Raw genomic sequence first — 23,855 nt, 5'->3', positions numbered from 1 at the left:
GATAAGCTTCATAAAAGTCTCACGAAGTTTCAATAGATAGTTTCATACAACTCAAAGGTGAGGAGAAACAAGTGGTATCAGGAAATGGGCAGGCAGAATACATAACATTGCATGCTACCAAACCAGTCTTTCAGGTGTCTGTGTCTGTCAGTGGGCAAAGGGAATGGGGAGTTCTGGTTAGGATCAGAGTACGTGGTGTTTCATGAATCAGTTTATCTCCTCCAAAATGGAGTAACATAGGACCTTGGAGTCTGCAGACTAATCTCAGAACAGCTTGGCAGTTGCTCTCATCCTGCTCTGTTTGAAGTGTCACCTGAACAGCCCTGAAGCAGAGCTGAGCACTTCTGGGATAAATCTCAGTTCCGTTTCCATGGAATTAGCTGGAAGTTAACCTGAGTTAAAATGAATGAATAAATAAATAAATAGAAATGCCTACTTACAAATGACAGTAAACCATAATACGCTGTGTTACTTCCAGGGCCCACTGTCAGTGTTCTCAGCCAAGCAGAGATGGACAGCTCCACGTACCATTCGTTTCCACTGTGAAGCAGGAGAGCTGGGATTCAGCCTTAAAGGAGGCTCACCTGTACAGATTTATTGTCTTGATCCGGCTTGCTCTGCAGCAGTAAGTAGATTGGTGCAATATTAATGATTTATCTTCATACCCTACCAGTACAGTCTTTTAAATGCAATTCTAGCTTGTTGATATTGGTGTATGGAATATTTATTGAGTTCTAGTGTATGTCATTGTAGTTAATTCATACAATCTGAATAAGTTTTTATTGCTACATACACACCTTAGATGTTAGAGTATTCGTATCCCTGACATCATATTAAAGTACGGTAGATTTCTTCCTCTGTTGACACTTAATAGGTAGAAAATCCAAAACATAAAATAAGTGTGTTATCCCCCATCTCATTCAGGAAGTTAGAAGGAACATAGAATCTAGAAAGTAGCTACAATAAGGATGAGTATCAGGAAGGGAGGTTAGCATGTGCCAAAGAAAAATGAGGGGAAAGTATGTTTTAATGGCTTCTAATATACTGCCCTTGTTTTGGGAAGAAGGGGATAAAACAACATACAGAGATGAGCATAGCTTAGCTATAGCAAAGGCAGAAGCAAGCACATAAGTACAGTTGAAAATATTAAAGAAATAGAAGTGAAAACTGGAGAAAATACCTCATGGAACATAACAGGGCAGCAAAACCAGGTTTCACTTCAGAGAAAAGTGAAAAGGACATAAAACAAGCTATGAGCATACTAGAATCATATTTATCAACGGTAATTCCACAAAGGAGGTAACTTGTATAATTGAGATATTTGCATGTTTTTATCCTAGTTATACACTTTTGTTCCACATGTCTGGCTAGACAGTGGTTTCATGGCTTCTAAGAAGGAAATGCCTTTGGGGTAGATACTGCATGATGACAAAAACACTTTATACAGCTTTATAATTCCAGATTGTAACCTGTATGAAATCTTTTGACAGTCGGTGGGCCTAAAAGAAGGCGATTACATTGTTTCAGTTGGTGGTGTGGATTGCAAATGGCTTGGAGTAAATGAGGTGCTGGAAAAATTCAAAAGCGTGGGAGAGCAGCCCATTGAGTTTGAGGTTATCAGTTGCCAAGATACAACAGCATCTATGGTAGGTAACGAGGCAAATACATTTACAGATTTGATATGATTGTTTTTTTTCTTATATTTTCCTGGCTTCAATCCTTGATTATGTTTACTTTCACACAGTTAGATATCCCACCTTCACCACTGAATATATGAAGTGTTTAGCCATGCGTTCTGTTTTAAGCAGTGCGTTTAAAATGAGTTGAATTTGCATCATGGCTTACCATGCTATAGTGCAGTCTGTGTGCATAAGAATGGCTTGGGGTTGTGTTTTTTGTTGTTGGCAGGTTGTTGTTAGTCGAACATCTTAATTTATTTGCAGTAAAAATTCCATGGCATATTTAACTTTCCCCTAACTTGTCGCAGAGAATAAAGAAGGTTATCATCCTGTTCAGCAGAAGAAAAGCCCCAATGAAACATTAATAGAATACAGTAGGGCATCCAAGACATGCTCGTTTTCTATTCACTGTTAACGCAAATGATCTGTAAGTGTAGAAGAATTCACAGATTAATGTAATGTATGTGTTTGGTTTTATTTTGATGAACTTTAACTATATAGTTAGTTACTAAACTGCTGTGGAAGCTTTAGACTAGGGAAAATTGATCACAAGATTCAAAAATGTTAAGCTGTAAAAAAAAAAAAAAAATTATTTGTAGCGTGAAAGAACATGTAGTTCAGCTAAATCCACTGCTTCATGCTTCTAGCATTCCCTGGCAAGCTTAGGCACTGAATTATTGCTGCCTTAGAAGTGATCAAGGTGCCCTTACTGCCACTGGGTTTTCTTGTTTTAAGTTCATTTTCCTTACTCAATATAAGGAATTGCAAACTTGCCATTCCAAGCTGCTGCAGGAAATGAAAGGCTAGAATATAATCAGACACAGCTAAGATAAGGTGGAGAGGGCTGTGCCTTCCAGATAACCCAAAAGAACATTCTACAGTAGCTTTTGTTGTAATAGCTGCAATCAACACTGAGCTTGTTCATGGGTGTTTAACAAAACAAACTCTTAAGACTTTCTGGACTCCAAGGACACCAAAAACTCACCTTGAGAGATTTGTGCAAGAACAACATACTCAAACTGTGTGGAAAGGTTACCATATACGTCATACAGCACTTACTGGCTTCCAATTTAACTTACACAGGCTGTGTTGTTACAGATTCACAAGTCCCTTTACACTTGCATAGTATACCTCTGAAGTCTACTTGAGCAAAATACCAGAATCCTGCACACTGAAGGACTTTGTGTTCGATTATTACATAATTAGCACAGAAATCTTGCCATTGTCTGCCTTGAAAACTATTTGCACCATAATCTTATCTTCAAACTTTTGACCTATTTATTGACTGATTCTTACGATTCTTTTCTTCCTGTAGCATAGTAAGAGTGCAACATATTCTGTGGGAATGCAGAAGACATACTCCCTAATCTGTTTAGCCATGGAAGAAGATAAGATTGATCAGACCAAGAAGGCCCCGCTGAAACTGCCTTTTCTAAGTTGGGGAACTAAAAATAGACAGAAAGCTGCAAGCACCCTCTGCCTTCCTTCTGCTGTGGCTGGAAGTTCTCAAACTAAGAAAAAGCTTTCTCCTTTTGCACTTCTGAATACAGAAAGTTCATTGTACTGAAGTTTTCAGAAGGATCCGTTAACATGAAGGTTTTTCCTTTGAAAATGTATATAAAATATGTTGATCGATGTTATCCTTATATATACACTTGTATAAACTTAGACAAATGCCCTTGACTTTACTTGCTGTGTATTGAGCCACTATGAAGATCAGAGGCTAGCAAAAACTGTAAAACTTGAGTAAGATTTGAATGTTAGAACAAAATGGTTTGGGAGGTGTAGAATAACACTTTGTAGATGAAAGAATTTCTTATACGGAGACTGGATTCCTTTGGAATTCCAAAATACATTATAACTAATTTTTTGTAACTATTATAGACTTATTTATTACAAACAATGCTGCATGCAAAACAATAGGTGGCACACTGATGATTTTGCTGTAAAAGTTTAGAGTTGATATAAATTGCTTCACACTACTTTATGGAATTATCTTAAACAGCAAAGGAGAGAGAATAATGTTATTCAGAAAAAAAACTAACCTTTGCCAAAAGGTAGTGTAACAGACTTGTGGTTTTTATATATAGACATTCTCTTTGAGAGTACTAGGTGTATTCTGTGGAATAGTTAACTCGGGAAAAGAATTAGAGGGCTTAGAAGTCAAATGATCTTTTAGACTACAAAAGAGTTTGACTCTGTTCTTTTCCTGATTTAGCTTTCATTTTAAGAGCTACTTTATGGGATTATTGAAAAAAAGGCTTTATTCCAAACTTGAAGTTATTTAACCTAGTTACATTAAGATTGGTATTTTATTAGTCCTGATAAAATTGATACCTGTGGAACAAATCTTAAAAATTACATTCTCCAGTATATTGATCAAGAGTATGTAAATTGTGGTGATACCTTCAAAATAAAAAAGTGCTTATAAAATCTTAAGAGGAAGAACTAACACTAGTGTTAGTTAATGTTGCTGTCTACAGAGTAGATATGTGCTGTTTGATACTCAAAACTTAAAATAATGGGAAAGTTTGTGTCTGCGTATAAGCTTCAAAGTTGTCATTTTTAGTTTCTTACATAATAGGTGTAAATATGTTAATGATTTATTTAAAAATAAAAATCAAATGCTGCAATTTAGTAGTGGCTTTTTGATTCTGCTACAGCTTGGACAGTAAAATGTAACTTAAAAGTTTTGAGTATTTACATCTCTTTGCATACTTCTGTAATGCTCCTTAAAAAGGCATAGAAATTTATCTTACTTGCAAGTGTATATTGTAAAGTAGAGAAACTTACAAACTAGTATTACGCTTGCTTCCTTACAAGGAATACTAACACATTTCTAGAGTTTTCCTATAAGAGTTGCATAAACAATTATGTGACTTGTGACTAATCTGTCCTTAGTAGTTAATACTCCTCGTGTGTATTTGTAGTAGCACTTTTTTTCTTAAACACCAGCAGCAGTCATATACTGATACAATGCAAGAGCCTGATACCTAGTATTCCACAGAGAAGATAGTTACTTTGCAAAGCTGGGGAAAGTTATAATCCAGCTAGTGAAATCCCTAGCAAAGAAACACAAACTTCCTTCTAGTTCATTGTTCCTCTCCTCTCAGCTCCCTGTGATAGTCTTTCTGCAAGTATCTTTCCCTCTCATGTTTCTCAGCTGCATGGTTAACTGCCTTTCCCTTCCCATCATCACATGAAGTACTGTACAAATATATATTTACTATTTTCTAACAGCTAATTCAAGATTCATTCTACAGTGAGTGGTAGCCAATAGCTAACATAAGACAAATGCTAATTTCAAAGCAAGTTACTCTGTTAAAGATTCTTATTTTGATTTAAGCATATTTGTAATACATTTCCAAACAGATGTAATATATAGGGGTACTATAAAAGCCTAAAAAAGTAAAGGTTTGCAATGGTTCAGTATTTCAGCCTATAACTCTTTCAGTACTACTACTTACTAGTTTTAATTAAAAGTATTTAATGTAGTGAACAAGTGGGCATTTGAAATTGTACAAAGGCATTTTTGTGTTTACCTTGCAATATTGATAGCAACATACCTTGATTTGTAATGAAAATTAAGTATTCCCTAATTGTAAGAAAACAGCATCTTGTTTTATAGTTCTAGATATTCTGATGTTTACCATTCAGTAAATATTTAATGGCCAAATTGCAAGTATATTTAGGTCCCAAGTAAGGAATCAGTATAAGAAGCAGATCTGTCTGCTGTTCACTGGTGGATTAGCTTGATTACAGAGGTGCCAAGGCTCTATTATTTGCTGCTTTTTAGTTTACAAATGAGAATTGAAAGTCCTGCTCCACTGCCTTCCTGCTGTGATCTGAAACCCAAGTAGTGAGAACTTTTAACACCACCTTAATGAGTGCATAAAGCAAAAATTTTTATCCTTACTGAATTGGCTATCATTTAAAATAAAAAGTATGTCAGGAAAACCCATCCACTACACAATTCTTGAAAAAGATTAATAGTGGAAGTATTACGCAATGAAGTAAGTTTGTTAACAACTTGTGGACTGAAGAAGGACCCAGAGAAACAAGTTAGTTAGTGTAGTCAAAGATGTTTTCCGGTAGCACTTTCCAAAGAAACTCCCAAGTTATAAATGGTAAGTTTTACCATGAAGCACCACAGGGGGAGGTTACATCAAGTGAAGTTTGAAAAGTTCCCTCTTACAAAGACATTTAGAAACGAACAGCTTAAGCAAGCTGCAATAACTTTGATAGCAAGAGCTGCGTTCTCTCTCTGGTTGTGACATGAAGTAATCATTATACTCTATTGTGCTTGTCTGAAGTTGTACAGTACAATAAATCTAAATTTTAAAAAGTCTTAAAAAATTTACTGTCATTAATTGCATAAACTTATCTAATAACCAATGTAACTGCATCACCATCACACTAGCGCTGTCATCTGGATTTACAATTCATCTCTATCTCAAACTTCTACAAAATAAGGCACAGTTCTAGGGAGGATGCATGTGATGACTTTTGCTGTAAGCTGTAACTGTTTTTATACACGCACTAATACATAAACTCACGCTCCCATTAAAGAATGAGGGGTATACAAAGAGTAATCAACTTCATGTATGTTTATTACATACAACTGACTATAAATAAGTGCTATATTTGGATGAAAAAAGGTAATCTGAAACTGTAGTTAGTAAGCATTTCTTTTGAGTATTCCATGTTTTCTGGATTGTAGAAACAATTTCACCTTAGAATTCAACTATAAAACAATTGAAGTCTTACCTAAACTGCAGTGTTAAGTGTTAGGATGATGTAATTTAAGGAAAAAAATAATCAATACAAAGTTAGCATATTACTAGCTACTGTAAAAAATGTTTTAATAACTAGAGTGATGTCATGATAGACTAATATCTGTCCCCCAGCTCGTTATAAATACTCCCTGGAGAGAGAAAAAAAAGGTGGTGAAAGACGTACTTTTTTTTTACAAGCATTTTAACTCTCATATTTCTAGCTACTGAGAAGACAATCTATTCTACTGAAAGATAGGCGAATGCTAGATTGTAGCATGTACTCTAAATAAATAAACACTGTTAACACCTGGGTGGTATTTCTGGAAGATGTATGTGGACAGATTACCTTGTTTTCAGCATTCACAGGAGGAAAAAACGTATTTTTCTCTCTTTTTTTTTTTTTTTTTTTTTTTAAAGATGGATGTAAGACACGTCCCAGTCCCTTTTCCAAGGTAGTTTTCACAGCTCAGTCTACACAACCAGAGCAGTGGTAAAGAGGAAGTAAACTCTAGAGAATTACTCAACACCCTCTGGTTGTTACCAGGATTATGGAAGTTACCATTGTATGTGATCATTAAAAACAATCTTAGACTTCACAATAACAGAAGCAGTCTTGTCTTCCAAAACAATGCTACACAGGTCAGGAACATAAGAATGTGTGGATTTGTTGTGCTACCGTTTGTCCAACTACTACCTCAAGCTCTTCAACAGATGCATTACAAAGCCGGTGGATGCTTCCAAATTGCTGCAGTAGAAGCAGAGCTTTTGTTTTCCCAACTCCTGGAATTTGTTGCACAGTCCGAAATACGGATGGCTCTAGCAGCTGAGAGCATTGTTTACGAAGAAAGGGGTTACTGTTGTGATCCTTACTTTGTTCACGGACCTGAAACAAAACCAAACCATCGGCGATACCGAGCGCCCTCTGCTGGAGTTCTGCTTTTGGTTTTTAAAGTAGGTTTTACAATTTCAATGCAATCACGAGGAAGTTCGAGAAACAAACATCCTTGCCCCTCACCTTTGTGCCCTCAAGGGTTTAGATGCAAATCCACAAAGCCTCACTAGGAAATCTAAGAGTTTCTTAAAAAATCCCATGAACTAAAACAGTTATTTTGTTACCTATTTGACGTAATCACTGTAAGAAGTTTCCTCAGCCTGAGACTAAACAACAATCACAAGTTGGTTTTGACAGATGACTTAAAGAATTGCTTAGTGCTGTCCAGTGGCATCTCAGTGCTTCATCAAATACAAAAGATATATATAATCCAGTACTTAGTTCTTTTTTTTTTCCCCTCTGTTTCCTCCTCCCACTGAACTGTTCTACCTTACTATTGTCACAGGATATTTTTTTCCTTACAATCCCCAACAAAACTATGTGTTCCTTTAAGATCACACCCATTCTTTCTGAACACAGGTGATGATTGTAGGGAAAAATAGGCAATTCTCCTCCCATAGCTTAGTAAGTGCTTCTCCACTAATATAGGAACTTACCAGCTGAGTAATAAGTTGAGAAGCTTCTGCTTGATTTGCCACAGGAAGCAGCACCATTCCGAGTTCTAGCACAACAAGCTTTTGCACTGCTATGAAGTACTGGTCGCTTATTTGAGTCCTCTCGACAATTACAATTCCACCAAGACTGTTGGCCTGTATTGGAAAGGGAAGGCAGGGGAAAAAAGAAAGTCCTTGTTAACGGCAAGCTGATGCAATGCAGCACAGAGCAAACTCCTGTCGTGTATGAGTTAATTTACCTAAAAGCAAATCAGAGGAAGAACAGAAGTTGCAGCAACAGTACTGGAGTTCAGTAAAGTACTATTACATAGATTTGTAATTTTTCAGTTTTCACTGAAAAAAAGTTGTGTCAAATTATGACACAACTTTAGCTCCTGTAGAATTTGAAGAGCACATGAAGAATGTTTTCAGAAGCACAGAATAGGTGAGTTCCACTTGGAAACTTTTTTTCTTTATGTGTTACTTACATTCCTAAACCGAACCAATCTTCGTTTGAAGTCATCTCCTGCAACCAAGTCTGCTTCAGAAATGTATAAAATGCAAATTTTGTTTGAAAGATGAAAGTCCACGAGTCCCAAGCCATCTTCAAAAATGAGCTTAATTTTCCCTTAACATGAGAACATTAAAAGAAAAAAATGCAATTATATTTTTTTAACTACTGTACTTTAACAGCACAACCTTCCTAATGTGTCAAAGTTCCTGTTGGCTTCTAAAGAAAGTGAAATTGATTGTCAAGTTTTTCTTTTTTTAAGCAAGGCCAGCACAAGCAACCTAAAGTACTGCATGATGCCTTTGAAAATGCCAACTAACAGCACTTCGACAGTGCAGATTCCAGATAGCTTCTTGATAAACTCTGGACTTGAATAAAACCTCCCACACTTTTCTGACAGCATCACCTTCAGTTTGCCAGCCAGTGAAAGCACTACCCCAGTATCTGTACAAATTCGAGGGATTTCAGTGGCGGTGCACATTCACAGTGGTGAATTCGCACTCACTGCTTGTGGCTCCCAAGCAGCAGTCAGTTCTTCCCCTCTACACTGCTCGGCAGCTATGACAGGATTAATCACAGGTACAGAATTTTCAGCTTGCTACCATGGATTATTGCACAAATACGGCCCCAGTCTGAGAGTAAAGCGTGTCCCAGCCAATCCAACAGCACTGGGCAGCAGAGGGACTGCTTCGCCTTAGGTTTTTGCTTTTTTCCCCCTGAGTTGTTCGTGCTTACCTTGCAGCCGCTGGGCTATCTCTGACCCTCTCCACTTCTCGTTCCCAACCACGTGCCCATAGGGGACCACCACGGATCCCGCTGCCGCAGGAAAGTTCGCTTTTGTTGTCATTACACCGCCTGGAGCTCTTCAGCAGCAGTTACACCCTGTTTAAAAAAATAAAAATAACAAAAAGGAAGGCTGTAAGCCTGTTCCAAGCTTTTTTAAAGCTACAGGTCACGAGAAGACGCGGCGCTCTGCCACAGGCCGCACTGCGGGGCAGGGGGCGGCAGGGGGCGGCAGGCCCGCCGCCGCTCGGTCGCTACGGCCGAGCAAGGAGCGCGGCGATTGGGGAGCGCCCAGCGGCGGCGAATCCGCGGGGCTGTTGGTAGCAGGCCCGCAGCGACCGGAGGAGCGCCCGGGGCCGTCCCGGTGCCGGTGCCCCGATGCCGCTGCGCCTCGGGAGGGGGCGGCGGGGCCCCTTCGTGAGTGCCCGGGGCGGGGGGCGCGGGGCGAGGCCGGGGGGAGCCGAGGGCGGCCCGGTACCGGGTGCGGGGCCTGCGGGCAGCGCCCCGCTGAGGCGGAGCCGCTCCGGGCCGGCCGGGGCCGTCCTGCGGCGGGAGGCGCCCGGGGGGCTCTGAGGAGAAACGGCGGGAACCCGGCGCCCGCCTCGCCCCTCACAGCGGTTACGGCTGGCGCCTAGCGTGTGCTGGTGCCTGCAGCGGGCATCAGAGGCGGTGGGCGCGGATTCAAATATAAAATTTACCTCATTTGTAAAAATTGTGAGGTGGTCCAGCGCTGGAACTGCCTGGGGAGGTCGCGGAGCCCCCATCTCCAGAGCTCGTCCCAGCCTGCGCTGCTCTGTGGCCCTTCTCAGAGCACTCGCTGTGGGGAGTGCTGGCACCTTTTTTTCTCTGCTGGCACTCACCAACATCCTTTTTTTTTTTAAAAAAAAAAAAAAAAAAAAGTATTGGGTTTGCTGATTAAAAACTCCCCAAGATTTTTTTTAACCCCGTTTCAGGCTAAATGAACTGTTAAGACCCTTAAAACTTGTTAGTGATAGTTGTTTTTTGTTTGTTTGTTTGTTTTCATCTCATATTGGTGCAACAGAGGATTACCTCTGACTTACAAACCCTTTGTACAAGAGAGGGAATAATATTATTATGAAACTAGATTCAAATCTTCTGAAAAAAGTTGATTTATAGTATGTTTTTTCTTGTGTGTGTACACAAAAACAGACCAGTCCTTAAGAAACTGAATTTTGTGGATAGTGACGTAATGGGTAGAGAACCTACAGTCATGGGTCTTACATAAATTACATTTCTAACCTTCACTAGCAACTATTCATACACGTTCTGAAGTTATACTTAAAATCATTCTGTCTTCTGTTTACATTAATTGCATGTAAATGTTCTTCCCTTTTATATTATTTTGTATAGTTAGTTTTTGTGCATGTTTGGTTCTGTACTTCATTGTGATCCTTAAAGTCATTATCAACTAATTTTATTTTAAATTGTTTAGAAACATATAGCTCATGGCCTGGTCCCTGCTGCTACCATAGCTCCTAAACCTGCAGTTCCCCGCACCCCTCCCCCTCGTAGTCCAAACCCTTCTCCAGAAAGGCCCAGGTAGGTTTTGAGTTGTTTTTTGTTTCATCGATTGCAATAGCATACTAGAAAAATATGACGAGAAGAATTGCATGTCCTTGCTGTAGCATTTGCATAAGCTGTTTCATAAACAGAATGTATTTTTAAATTAGAGCAGTTCCCTTCTTTGAACTGTAAAGATGCCTATTTTCCTCCCATACGTAAGCAAGCCAAGTAATTAGAACAGTTACTTTTATGAATATGTAACTTATTAGAAAGATGACAAATTGATTTTTTAATGCTAGGGCTGTTTTTAATTTGGGTGCTAGAGTGTAGCAGAGCTAGTGAGTTTAGAAATTTTTGCTTGTTAGAAGAGCAGAAGTTTAATGTTACTATTCTGCCATTTTATTGCATATAAAAAAAAAAAGAAGACTTAAAAACTTGTATAGAAAACCATGTTGGATTAGATTTGAATTAGCTATACAGCCAAGTTACACAAAGTGAAAATACAAATATATTTTCCTTTTCATTTGTAGTTTCATGGAGTTTTTCTTTTCTCTATATGTTTTCTCTATATTTAGTTAAATTCTGGTTATTTTCTATGGTCTTTCTAGTATATAACATTCTTAGTTAATTCTAGTTAATTTCTTCTTCCTTTTTTTGACCTCCACTTGTTGTCATTCCTGTTACAGTCCCTACCATTTCTCTTCTTTAATCTTTGTTCCCATTTGTCTTTCCCTCTTCATCTTGCGCTTCTCTCTGCTCTGCATCATCCCACTAATAGGCGCTTCTGTCTACTTACGTTTGTCCTAGTTTGCAGTGCTCTAGGATCTATGAACAGCTTCAGTCATCAGTAAAAGGTTCGGAGTAGGGGATAACAGGAACTAGAAAACAAAATAGCAGAATATTAAACGCTTTTTCAGTGTGCCACATAACTATTGTTATGACTGAAGTGAATGCTAAATACTATAAATTACTGGTGTTAATTTTGGAAATATAACTCAGTATATTCATTGTTATTTTCATGCATTTGATTTAGGTACTTGTACTCTTTGATATCTGCCTTGAGAACACACCTGATTTTGTGCTTTACTTTGGGAGTTGATAGTTAAAAACTAGTCCCTTAGCACTTTGTGTTGCTTATGCATGTTAACTTTGAACTTTTTGCTTTGCTTAAATAGTGAAGACATTCTGCAGTGGAAGAGGATATGAAATGTGAAGACAACATCAGTAGTTTCATTGCTTTTTTCTTTTTTCTTCCAGATCTGCTTTAGCAGCAGCTATCCTTGCAACAACACTAACAGGGCGCACTGTTGCTATTCCTCAGCCTCGGCAGCGATCACTTTCGGAAAGTGATTCCACCTATGTGGAACAAGAGTGCTTTGAGCCATATGCAACAGTCACAGAGCTCAGAATGGGGTAACATATACTTTCTGTTTGGATATCTTAAATTAGAGATAAAATGTGCCAATTAGATATTTTTACCCAAGAATTACTGAAAACTAATTAAACTCTGAGTGTTATAACCATTTTTCTTACCACATCATAAATAGAGTCTAAAATGTCTACAGTTCTTATTCCATTTCTCATAAAGTGATGTCATGCACACAGTCCTCAGAGCGAGACTTGGTTTGCACAGCAAGTAAAAACATGCATTATTTCTGCTAAATGCCTATCAGTTATACAAGAAGTTAAATGCTGGAGAATCATCTGAATTGTTTGTCAGGTAATTCCTTTGTGCAAAATTTAGTCTACTTTTACTGTAGAATTGGCAACCTTTGATCTCTGGTGTGGCGCTTTCTGTAAGCGAAAGAAGTAAATGTAGTGCTAATTGTCTATTTTGAAGTGTATTGCGTAGGTTAGGTACTTTGTTTGCAGCCAAAGAAGCTTACATGTCTGTTTGCTTCTGCTGTTGGACCTGTGTATATTCTCAGATTGATGGTTCTACTTTACAAACATTTATTTTTCAGAAGAGTAAGCAACACTGAAGCAAGCTTTATACTGCTTTCTACTTGCAGGCCCAACTGGAAACTTGATGGTAGTGACAGATCTCCTCTGCAGTCCTTAGAAATATCAGGCAATTGCTGTGAGGATGAGGACATGGATACCTATCCTTCAGATCCTGATAAAGAGGAAGAGTCCAGCTCTCAGAGTAATGAGAAAAGGGAAGAAAGCTTTAGCAACAATGCTATTTATGCTGTTCCTTGCAAAAATAAAAAGGTAGGATTTTCAAATCAGTTAATTCTTTTATTGCGTTTTAATATATTAAATATTTCTAAATATTCTTAATGTTTATGCATTTATTCAATTTTTATATGTTTTTATGATTCAGTTACCTTTATACTAAGATAGGTTTGTTTGTTGATCCTTACAGATTCTCTATCTCTGATTATTAGGAACTTAATAGGAAATCACTGGTAGTGTGGCTCTTACTATAAACTTAATGAGAGTATGTGTTTTAATCTTATGAAACATCTGATACTTTCATCTTGAGCATGACACTTACATATTTTGTTAAATGCACTTGGAACTTCTATGTATGGTGAAAGCTTAGTTCTTGATTCAGTATTGTGCTAAGGAGCAGTGACCCTCATAGGGATGGGAACATTCAGAATCAAAAGAAATGACTTTGTGGCTTGAAGACCAGTGGATTTTTCCATGTTACAGCGTGGAAGCAGCTTAAGACAGTTAAGGCACATCTAAAGTTCAGTTTGCATGCCTGTCCAATGTGTTCCAACAAACAGGAATAAGTAACTGAGTAGCTGAGAAGCAATAAAATGCCGTGTATGTGAAAGGAATTGGAAAACACACCTAGGTGAAGGGACAGTAATCAGTTAGAGGAGAGGAGGGGGGGAAAAAGGGAGGGATGCTGCTATGCAATCAACAGGGAAAAACAGCTAAGACAAGGCTAAAAATTATTCATGAATTCCTCATGTACTGTGATGTGGTAGATAAATGACCCATTTTTCTTAAAAAGTAGGTTTAGATATGACACAACAAGCAAAAAGATAACTTCATCAATTCTTTGACTAAATAAGATGACAAGGAATATTGCCCTGGGATAGATTAGACGATTATCATAGTTCTTTACCTCCTGCTGATCACAGTAAGGGTTAGATTTTAATTATGTATAGTCCTAAAGCCAAAAAAGTGTATATTTTATTATCTTAAAATTTTGAAGTACAATTCTGAATGTGACCAAGACATTATCTGTATGAAAACTTCAATATCAAGACATTTGGGCATAGGCTATTTCGACAGTGTTATGATTTAGATAGACTTGTTTGTCTTTTATACAGGAAGAGACTCCACTACCTCCTAGTAATAATGCTGAGAAGAAAGAAACATCGTCTCATGAAACTGAGTTTCACATGCAGGTGGATGAGTCAAATGTGCAAACAGAAGGTAAATAAGCTTACTTAAGACAAGGGAAAAACAATTTTTGAACAAACTAGATTTATTAGTACCATATGACAAATGATAAATTCCTTTTAAAAAGGGCAGACAAAGAAATGCCATTAAAGTGCCACTTTTAGTAGTTAGAGAAAATTGAAAATCTGCAATCAAACTGAAATTCCTAAACATCCACTAACAATCAGGTGCATTTAAAAGACAACAAAAAATAATGAGCTCAGTTTTGTCCAGTATAGCTACTATGTTTCTGTTGATCTATGTACCAGGATCAATCCAGTTTATACTCTGGAAGCTATTGGAGTGTAACTATGCTCAAAAAATGGAAGAAAGTACCCAAGAAGTACCAGAAGCTATTACTGTTAAGGAGATTAAAAAAAAAATTCATATTAATTTTTCTTGAAGACATGTTTATGTCTGAAAATCAGCTAGAAGAACTTTTTTTTTTTTGATAATACAACTTAATTTCTTCCTTAATTGTATCTATACAGTGTGAGAGGTAAAGTAAGGTATCACATCAATATTCTAATATACCATGAATGGGGCTGGAGCCTCAAGGACTTTCTCACATTTATTTACAGTATGTAATATGTGTACTAAAATATCTGTATGTACCCTTGTAATTTACAGACTTATTAATGCTTTCATTCTTAATTGACTGAAAGATCTGTTTTTCTTTAACAGAAAACAAACATCTTGGCTTGAATTTAAAGGTAAGACTTTTGAAGGTTCATTTGTGATGCATTCTGGTGCTGTTAGCTGACAATTTACAATCCACGTAAAAGAAAACTAACTTATTGTCACTAGGGAATGTTTCCTTTAGGCATTCTTGTATGTCAGTCATTCCTTTTGAAAAATCCCCATCATATAGGTGTGTAGACCACACAAAAGTTGGGTGTGGGTTTTATTAAAAATAACAAAAAATGCTCTTGTTCCTCATGTGAAAGAATGAAACTAAGTGAGAGTGGGAGACATCCTCTATAGAAAGAGAGAGCTGTCAGTGATAATTCTCCTGAGCTTGCCTTCACCAGATTTTTATGTAGTTTATGAGTTGGGCCCATCTGACTGCTTTTCTGAGCTTGAAAAAGAATACCCAAAAGTTTGGTTTCTCACATCAATGTCATGGAATACTACTTAGAAAAATGGTCAGGCCTTCCACTGCTAACATTGTTGGTTTCTTCCTTTTTCAAATTCTTGACAACATATATTTTCTTTTGAAATTGTTCTTGAATTTCTATTTATTTGGGCATCAGTGTTTCAGCATGTTAAATCACATGACATTGTATTCTTACAGAACTTCTCTGTGGTTTCATAAAAATATATGTCAGTCATGTTCAACCTGAGTAAATGTATTAGCATAAATACAGGCTGTTTTTACAAATTATTTACTGTTGAAAGAACTTTCTGAAACTGTAAAAATATGTGCTTTAACTAATACAGGAAGAACAAAACTATTGTATAGGGTTTTACACTTCAACATACTTGAGTCCCAATTATGGACTGACAGTTCATGTAAGAGTGTTCTATTCTAGAATATTCTATGCAAACTAACAAGGGAGCCATATCAGTTCTGTTAGGTCAAGAAAATTTGTTTTATTTATTTTTTCTGTTATGAGATTTTGTGAGAACTGTATGTCTTTGACAACTAATGAAAATACCGTTTCAAGCATCCAAAAGTGACTGACTTTGGTACGTGACAAAAAGATGTTAAGATAGCCAAATGACAAGTGATTTATATTGTCAGTAGCAAATCAAACCTTAAAAAAAAATAAACTGTTTCAAAAGTTCTGTTTCTTAAGTTCTCCAGCGAAGATGCTGTTCAGTGTACTTCAGAAAAGATAAATGCTAGAGCAAACTGTTTCATTTTTTATAATTTCTCTGCTAGGAAGAAAAAGCATTAGCTGAAAATCTTATATGGGAGAAACCTCCACTATCCCCAGGTATTTCTGATTTTTCTGTGCCATTACTACAAATCTTCATTTTAAAGAATACATGTGTAATAAAAAAAAAATACGTTTTCTTGCTTGTACTCACTAAGCCTAATTCATGGGGGAGGAAGAAAAGTATTCATCTTGCACAGGAGATAAAAGAATGCTGAGTTCTCTGTGATACATGTTGAAAACAGTGGTTCCAGGCTTTTTATGCTAGATGTTTGAGTTGTTTTTACTTTCTAATCTGAGTGACTTTTGAAGTGTTAAGTAAGTGATTGTCAAACAATGTACCAATTAAAATATTGAAAATATTGACATGTGGCATCTATAGATATATCCATTCGGGCAAGGCAAGCACGGGAAAACATGGCTAAAGAGAAGTTCAGAGAGCTAAAACAAGAAAACTGGTCTTTGAATAAGGTATACCAGGCTATGGCCCAGCAATTTGAGGAGACAAAACAGCAAATGGAAGAACAGCAAGTAAAACTGAAGAGATTAGAAGAAGAAAACAGAAAACTTAAAGAAGCTGCAAAGAAGATACACAAAGAAGGTGGGAGAAACATTCTTTCAATACAAACTATTCTTAGTTATCATGCTTGATTTTTCTAGTTTTTTTTTTTTGTTTGTTTTTTTTACAACTTTTCCACTGGTAGGAGGTTTCTGCTTCACTGATATGAGGAAGTATCTATGCAGAAGTAGTTTCTGAACAGTATTTTCTACATTTGTAGAAATTTTGTCAAGGAATACTTACAGGATCATGGGAAAAATACTCGGTTGTTTCATAATGTTTTTTTTGTGCTAATAACTTCTCATGGCTTTATTCTGTAAGAGTATTTTGGGAAGTTCTCTTATGATAATAATTTATTGAGATTTTTTCCCTTATAATTAACAATTATTGTTAATGTTTCTTGAATTTTGACTAAAATGAGTTGAATATTTGTTTTAATAGAGGAAGCTACAGAATTACTTTCTCTGAAACGACAAGCACAAGAACTTGTAGACGAAAATGATGCTTTGAAAATGACAGTCCATCGTTTGAACGTAGAATTAAGTCGCTATCAAACTAAATTCAGGCCACTGTTGCAAGAAGAGGTGAGAATGTTGGTTATAAAGGCAATTTGCATAGGTATGTCCCATTGCCCTTTCAGTCACCTGTAAGTTTTGGGAGGCAAATCCAGATAAAATAATCTTAAAGTCCACAAATGGCATAGGCTTCCTCTGAAATTGAAAATAAGCATTTATCATTAAATCTAACTTTACAGGAGAATAGCTAACTTCTTATTGTAAGATGTTTAAATTTCAGTTTTATTGACCGTCTGTGTTACGTATGCAATGTGTAATTAGAGGCGTAAGCTTGTTCAGGGTAATAGTTATGACTTGTCCACTTTTGCAGTGGTCAATGGTTGCTGCTTCAAAAAGAAGGAAATAATTTAATTTTTTTCTCACATATCTTCTTTAGCATCTAAAAATAAAAAGTTTACCCATGAAAGGACCACCACCCCCATGGCTGGTAAGTAGCATCATATTTTCACTGATCTGTTCATTCCTTCCTTTAGAGGAACCAAAATATTCAGATTTGCAGGCCTTTATTTAGTTATGTTGTTGAAATATCACATACGGGTAGAACAAGATAAACATAAAAAGGAATAGGGCTGAATTTTGCAATGAATATGTAAAACTGGCTAAATTTATGGTAAGCTACAGACTGCTTACAGTTACCAAATTCGCATTATTGAATGTAAATTAAGTACTGTTGCCCTGAGAATCATAAATTACATCTTCCTTTAGTACTGTCCAGCATACACAATGCATCAAGGTCTATTGCTTCATTATTAATCTTAATTGTTAATCTTCTGCTGTGATTGCTTAAGGTAAAACTAAAAGGAAATAGCATATATCAGTGAGTCTTATGGTAGGAATGTTTGTGGATCCACTAGTAGCCTACGAACTTCTGGCAAGTAGAAGGCAAGTAATCTGTGAAATGGAACCTATAACATGTGAAACGATTTCTTCATATGTTAACTGAATCTTCAATTTTCCTTTCCCATTGTTATTCAGAGCTATACAGAAACCGGAAGGTCCTCCCTCTTCACTTATATGTAAAACTAATAGCAACTGAAAGCCCTTAATAGCTTTTAAAACTGACAATGTGTATCAGGAGAAGAAATAATAAATATTGATGAGATTGTGGTTTGCAATTTATTTATACTGACTTGTTTTTTAAAGCTGGATATGAAATATTTGTCACCTCTTCTGCTGGCATACGAAGATAGAATAAGAGAAAAGGAAGATTTAAGTCTTGCATATGAGGTAAGTTGCCATTTAAAGAAAATGTACTTCTAAAATAAGGCAGAAAAAACTACTGATTTTTTAGAAGGGATTTGTCAAAGCTGGGTTCTACCTAAAATTAAAAGTGACTTTGTTTTACTTTGGTATACGTTGTTATTGTGCTGTTTTAAAAGCACTTGGTTTGGTTTTGTCAGGCTGTTCAGCTGTAGAAGCAGACACAACACTGAATGTATGGGAATAGAGTAAACCATAAACAGTCAGTCCATGTTGAAACAATTTACTGTTGCCATTCATAACTGGGAATCCAGTGCCCTGTATCTACCAGTTGCAGGCCTATGGATTTTGTGGCTGAAGAATATTTATTTCAAGTTATTTAAGGCATGGGTACTGACTCTTTTTGCTCTTTAGAAATATCTTCTGTTACTGAATCTTCAAAAATGGTTATTAGTTTCTTGAGAATCTTTGTTTACAGTATGAAAAAGATTACCAAGACACTCATCTGGTCTCATTTACAACCATGTATGACCAAATCTGAGGAACTACATGAGCTTCAGAGCAGAACTATTACAGTTTTTGAGAATATTTCCTTCAAAAATTATGCCATAAAATAAGCAGTATTTCATTCTGAAAATGTATGCTATCATCTGGTTATTTCCAGAATTAATCTGCTTGAATACATATGTTAAGGATCTATGAGTTGCTTAATTCAAAACACACTTGGAAAAAAAATCAAGTGTGCACATCTGAGTTAAAGATGAATGACTCGTGAGATAAAATGCTGTTAACATGAGAATTAGAAAGGTACCCAGGTATGTGTATTTTGATGTCAAAGTTAAAATATTTCCCTCCAGCTATTATGATTTGGATTCCTTTATCTTCCAGGAGGATATGAAGAACTTTAAAGTGCAAGTTGAAGAGTTGGTGAAGGAGAATGAAGACCTGCATAAGCAATTAAATAAAAATAACTTTATTACCACTACAGAATGGCAAGTTATATTACCAGAAATTAGTGTTTTGCTTGTACTGTGCAAATGTTTAAGATTATAAATCTTGAGGAAAAACTATGTCTGGCTCTTGCGCAGGGGGGTTGGACCAGATGATCTCCAGAGGTCCCTTCCAGCCTCAAACACACTGATTCTGTGATTTTAATTCACACATGCATATCTTTCCTTCTTTCCACAGTGAATTTTGCTTAATTAGTCAAAATTTTAAATATTTTTTAAAAACAACTTATGTATTGAGGGTTGAGAGCTCATGTCTGTAGTAAGCTTACTTTGGATTCTGAGATAGCTTTCAATTAAGGTTTTTCATTCCTTTTTGAAAGGGATTCAAATATGATAAAGTTTAAACTGTTAGAAGTCAATGTTGTTTGTTTGTTTGTTTGTTTTTTTGTTGTTTTTTTTTCTTTGGACATAAATTAAAATTAGAAATACTTCATTTATAAACTGTTATTGTGCAGGCATCAGCTACAAACTCAGGCCACACTGGTCTTGGAAGAAAACAGGTTGTTGATGGAGCAACTTGAAATTCAACATGCTAAAGCAAAAGATAGTCACAGACAACATGTTCAGGAAGGTAAGTGCCTGAATTGCTAGACATGGCAACTACACATTTTACACCGTACGTAGTTCTGCAGGTTTTCTGTGGTGGAGGTGTTTTGCTTTTTTACAACTTGATACATGCATACAATGCATAGCTGAATGCAGGTAAGATCACAATGAAGTCAAGCTCTGATTGTCAGCTGATCATGAAAAGTAACGTCAACGTCACTTGTAACTGTATAACTTGTGAACTGTTAAACAGAAGTACTTTTGGATCTTTTCCTAATTTGAGAGCACCTTAACTTTTTACAGGTTGATATTTGTGAGGTAGTATTTGTTTATTTAAATGTTCAATTTAGGGTGTTTCTTGCTATGTAACCCATATTTATTGCTAATAAAATGTAGTTGATTATATCATAAGTAGCATGATACTGCTTAAATTTACATCCATGTGTTAAGTAACGGATCAGTTTTGTTATCTATTGCTGTTTATTAGATGTTGAATTGAATTCAGAACACTGAATGCTTACAAGCAAGACAAGGAATATAATTTCTTAAAAAATTTTCTACTAATGGTTATGTTTTGTATGAGCAAATTCTTCTGGGTAATTCTTGTTAATAGACTTCTGACTGTGTATCAGAAAGAGGACAGACATGTTACATTTTAAAATCCTAACAATGAAAGTAAGATTTTTTAGTAAAGGTTAACTGTTTAAAAAGCAAGATTGAAGGTACGAATTCTGTGAATCTTAATTCACAGTTTAGGATATCCTTGAAAAACATTTAATTATGTATCATTAATATAAAGATTTTGGAGAGAAGATAATACCCCCAATCAAGTGTTCTGCTTTCCATGTCTCAAAATAGCTTGATCTGGTGCGAGTTGGAAGGAAATTCCTACTAGACTGACAGATTTTGTTATTTATTGCTGTAGTTCTCACAAGGAAATAAGAGCCTGACCTTAACTGTTTTGGAGTGCATTAAGTGATGGAAATACGTGCTATAGGAAGAACCTGTGGATTGGTGAACAGAAACTAGACAGTCTGTAGATGTGTCCTGTCTGCTAGGCTATAAAACTCATGTTTGATTTCAGGTTCTTTTCCTGAATTAATCAAAATGAATTAAAAGATTTTTCAGCACAAAATGATGCTTCAATGAGCAAACAGCTCGTAGGCCTGAAAAGAGGTAGTCTTGAGTTTGAAGCCTCTTGAATAGAAAACTGCCTTTAATCTGATCTCTCACTTTCCAAGCACTTCCAAAGAATAAAAAGATTATTCTGTCTGAAAAAAAAAAAAATCATTACCAGTATTAGAAATACACTGAGCTGTGTTCTTTCTTCTTTAAGAAAGAATGTGAGTGTTAAGAAAGAAAGGAAAATGTTCTGAAACAGACATGTGGCCTTGTTTGAGTTACCTGAAGTCAAAAGAGATATTAGCTGTAGGTAGCTCTGCATCTATGACTTTTGGTTGGCTCTTTGCTCAACATAGTTTTGTGGGTAGCAGTGTCCTCTACTGGATTTCTTGGTCAATGTTCTATAGTTATGTTGATAACACCACTAGAATGCGCTAGAGATCAGAAGAGATTCTTTGAATATCCTCTAAGAATCTCTTCTAACCTACCATAAGCTATTCAGAAAAGAATTCTGTCTAGATACTATCTGAAATGTCAGGTTTACTGATTTTAAATGGGGAAAGGCAGATTTCAGTGAAAATCAGACTTATAATAGAACTCTTTGCTTAACTGTGGAAAAATGTGGTACTTCTCCAAAACAAATTGAGACAAAATCCAAACTGTTTGGATTCCAAATCCTAACTGATTAGGATTTAAAAAAACCAAGAAAAATCCAGTCACATAATGCTTTGAATAACTATGAATTAATGTATTATTGGTTTAGTTGGAGTTCTACTAGGTGATTGAATTATTGTTATTACTGTGCTGTAACCATTTTTTTCTTCCCCTCCCAAAAGCTTCAAAATTGACCAAGCAGATAATAATTTTAGAAGATAAAAAACGGAGTCAAGAAGAACAGATAGCAGAGTACCAGAAGCAGCTGGAAGCTTTACGTACTACTTGTGAAGAGCTGAAAGCAAAACTGGATAGCAAAATAGCAGCAGAGGAGCACTTTGCTTTGGTGAATGAGTTAAAAAGGTATGAATTTGTATATGGTGCATAGAGAAACAATTCTGCAAAATATTCACATAAGCAGATCATTACATGCATACATCACTTTGTATGTAGGAATATGCCGGTAATTTTTAATCTATAAAAGGTAACTACCAAAGCAGAAAGAAAAGTTACTATTTCAAAAACATTGTAATTCTAGAAATAAATCCCAACACTAGAGGCATGAAAATGACATGAAACAGAAGTGCTGCCATGCAGCATACTTTGTATATTTTTTCTAAAGGCTTCCTGTAAATTTGTTTGCTTCCAGGCCTAGGATAGTTGAAGTTACTGTTTCTTGGTACGACACCTTCCTGAAAAGTACTCATAAGTGCTAGTAATTTCTTTGAGGGGAAATATACAAAAGGACTACATTTTAACTAGAAGATGTATTTTATAGTTAAAAATTATTTCAAATGCAGATAGGATGATGAATTACTTTTTCTACGTTATGTTTCATTCATGATTTGATACATCATCAGATTGTAATACCACTTTTTGACATCACTAAACATTATCAGTGTACCTTTTTCATATCTTTAACGTGAGTGTCTTACCATAATTTTGGCTTTAAAGTACAGCAGGTGTATATGTGACATGTGTACTAAATGGTTGGTTTTGCAGCCATTTACAACAGGAGCAGGAGAAAAAGCGCTCTGAGGTGGAAGACCTAATGGGAAAGATAGCATCAATGCAAGCTCAAAACAAGAAACTGCTTTTAGAGAAAAATAACTTCATGGCTGACAAGAAGATCCTGGAAGCTGATATGGAAATGACACAAAAGACAAACAGGTTTATCTTCCTTTGTCACTTCATATTATGTTATCATTTTCTCAATACTTAAATTTCTAAAATATACCATAGCAATAATATCTGTAAAAACATTTTTTTCACATCCCGGTAACATTTTTACCTACTGTAGAGCAGCCGTGTTTCCTCAAATACATCTTTCTCACACCTATTTGGCCTACTTGTTGAATAATTTTGCTAAATTTTTTGTTTTCGTAGACATATCTGCCTTTACATGCAAATTAAGAATATATCTTCAATGCTAGTAGTTAGCTATGATGATTAATCATTTGTGTATTCACCTGAAGAACAGGATGTTTCAGTATTTGCAGACTTTCTCATATATGTGAATGGTTCAGAGGTAGAACAAACCTTTCAAAAGTAAAAATAATATCATTATTTTTCTTAAGAAATATGAACTTGTAGCTATTGCAGAAATTGCTCTTTTGAGTATCTGCTATAATTACTCTTAATGCAGCATACTATTAAAAAAAAAGTTATAGGCAATGATACTTTCAGCCCTTGAAATACTTTGAGCCAGTACATCTTTAACACTATACTTGATTGTTTTTGAGACTTGTGCAAGCTGATTTGTATCTACAATGGAAGTTCCCTTAATGCCATTATTAGTTTCCAATCTTAAAGGGTCTCATGTTAATTTTATAGGCAATTAAAGAAGAAAATAGGTCTTTTGAAACAGCAGTTGGAGGAAGCAACAGAAAAAGAAGTTGCAGCCCATCACTATCTAACAAACCTTATTGGTTTGGTGGAGAAGATAGCTCAGGAACGTGATCACCTTATTTTTTTGGTAATTACCTTTAATTAATATGGCTTAACTGATGTTTCAGTTCTCCTCCTACTAGAAAAAACTCTTAATAATTCAAATTAATAGTAAAAGAAAGCTATGATTCCAGTTGATTGAGCTATTTAAATGTTTGCAAATAGAATAGAAGCAACAAAAGATTATTTTATGTAGAGCA

The 23,855-nt window shown here is 36.0% G+C and overlaps 3 protein-coding genes across 6 annotated transcripts in view; 2 read left to right on the top strand and 1 right to left on the bottom strand.

Annotated features, from left to right (window-relative positions):
- RHPN2 (rhophilin Rho GTPase binding protein 2) overlaps positions 1 to 6,035 on the top strand; it is a 29,391-nt gene extending 23,356 nt beyond the window's left edge. Inside the window, exons 13-15 of the mRNA XM_032195354.1 lie at positions 479 to 625; positions 1,491 to 1,646; positions 2,995 to 6,035. Coding sequence (XP_032051245.1) covers positions 479 to 625; positions 1,491 to 1,646; positions 2,995 to 3,246 — 555 coding nt within the window. The 3' untranslated portion in view covers positions 3,247 to 6,035. The remainder of the gene's footprint in view (positions 1 to 478; positions 626 to 1,490; positions 1,647 to 2,994) is intronic.
- On the bottom strand, positions 549 to 10,068 carry FAAP24 (FA core complex associated protein 24). Of its 4 annotated transcripts, XM_032195357.1 has the most exons (6): positions 9,932 to 10,068; positions 9,186 to 9,332; positions 8,428 to 8,567; positions 7,943 to 8,095; positions 7,149 to 7,337; positions 1,642 to 2,008 (listed from the first exon to the last, which is right to left on the bottom strand). In XM_032195357.1, exons 2-6 carry the CDS (start codon positions 9,295 to 9,297, stop codon positions 1,934 to 1,936), a joined length of 669 nt encoding a protein of 222 aa, XP_032051248.1. In that variant the 5' UTR covers positions 9,298 to 9,332; positions 9,932 to 10,068; the 3' UTR covers positions 1,642 to 1,933. The 4 variants fall into 4 exon arrangements, with proteins under 4 accessions (XP_032051250.1, XP_032051248.1, XP_032051246.1 ...); XM_032195359.1 differs by lacking the exons at positions 1,642 to 2,008; positions 9,932 to 10,068 and adding an exon at positions 549 to 617 and having other exon boundaries at positions 9,186 to 9,423; XM_032195355.1 differs by lacking the exon at positions 9,932 to 10,068 and having other exon boundaries at positions 9,186 to 9,423.
- Positions 9,535 to 23,855, top strand: part of CEP89 (centrosomal protein 89) — a 26,634-nt gene continuing 12,313 nt past the window's right edge. The window contains exons 1-16 of the mRNA XM_032195353.1: positions 9,535 to 9,650; positions 10,687 to 10,793; positions 12,015 to 12,170; positions 12,770 to 12,971; positions 14,051 to 14,156; positions 14,847 to 14,875; positions 16,048 to 16,102; positions 16,425 to 16,643; positions 17,043 to 17,185; positions 17,553 to 17,603; positions 18,320 to 18,403; positions 19,265 to 19,368; positions 19,842 to 19,957; positions 21,891 to 22,071; positions 22,711 to 22,878; positions 23,542 to 23,683. Coding sequence (XP_032051244.1) covers positions 9,612 to 9,650; positions 10,687 to 10,793; positions 12,015 to 12,170; positions 12,770 to 12,971; positions 14,051 to 14,156; positions 14,847 to 14,875; positions 16,048 to 16,102; positions 16,425 to 16,643; positions 17,043 to 17,185; positions 17,553 to 17,603; positions 18,320 to 18,403; positions 19,265 to 19,368; positions 19,842 to 19,957; positions 21,891 to 22,071; positions 22,711 to 22,878; positions 23,542 to 23,683 — 1,902 coding nt within the window. The 5' untranslated portion in view covers positions 9,535 to 9,611. The remainder of the gene's footprint in view (positions 9,651 to 10,686; positions 10,794 to 12,014; positions 12,171 to 12,769; positions 12,972 to 14,050; positions 14,157 to 14,846; positions 14,876 to 16,047; positions 16,103 to 16,424; positions 16,644 to 17,042; positions 17,186 to 17,552; positions 17,604 to 18,319; positions 18,404 to 19,264; positions 19,369 to 19,841; positions 19,958 to 21,890; positions 22,072 to 22,710; positions 22,879 to 23,541; positions 23,684 to 23,855) is intronic.

Source organism: Aythya fuligula, chromosome 12, assembly GCF_009819795.1.
Source record: "Aythya fuligula isolate bAytFul2 chromosome 12, bAytFul2.pri, whole genome shotgun sequence".
Lineage (NCBI taxonomy): Eukaryota > Metazoa > Chordata > Aves > Anseriformes > Anatidae > Aythya > Aythya fuligula.
The sequence above is the reverse complement of the archived record's forward strand: the minus strand, read 5'-3'. Positions and strand labels throughout refer to the sequence as shown.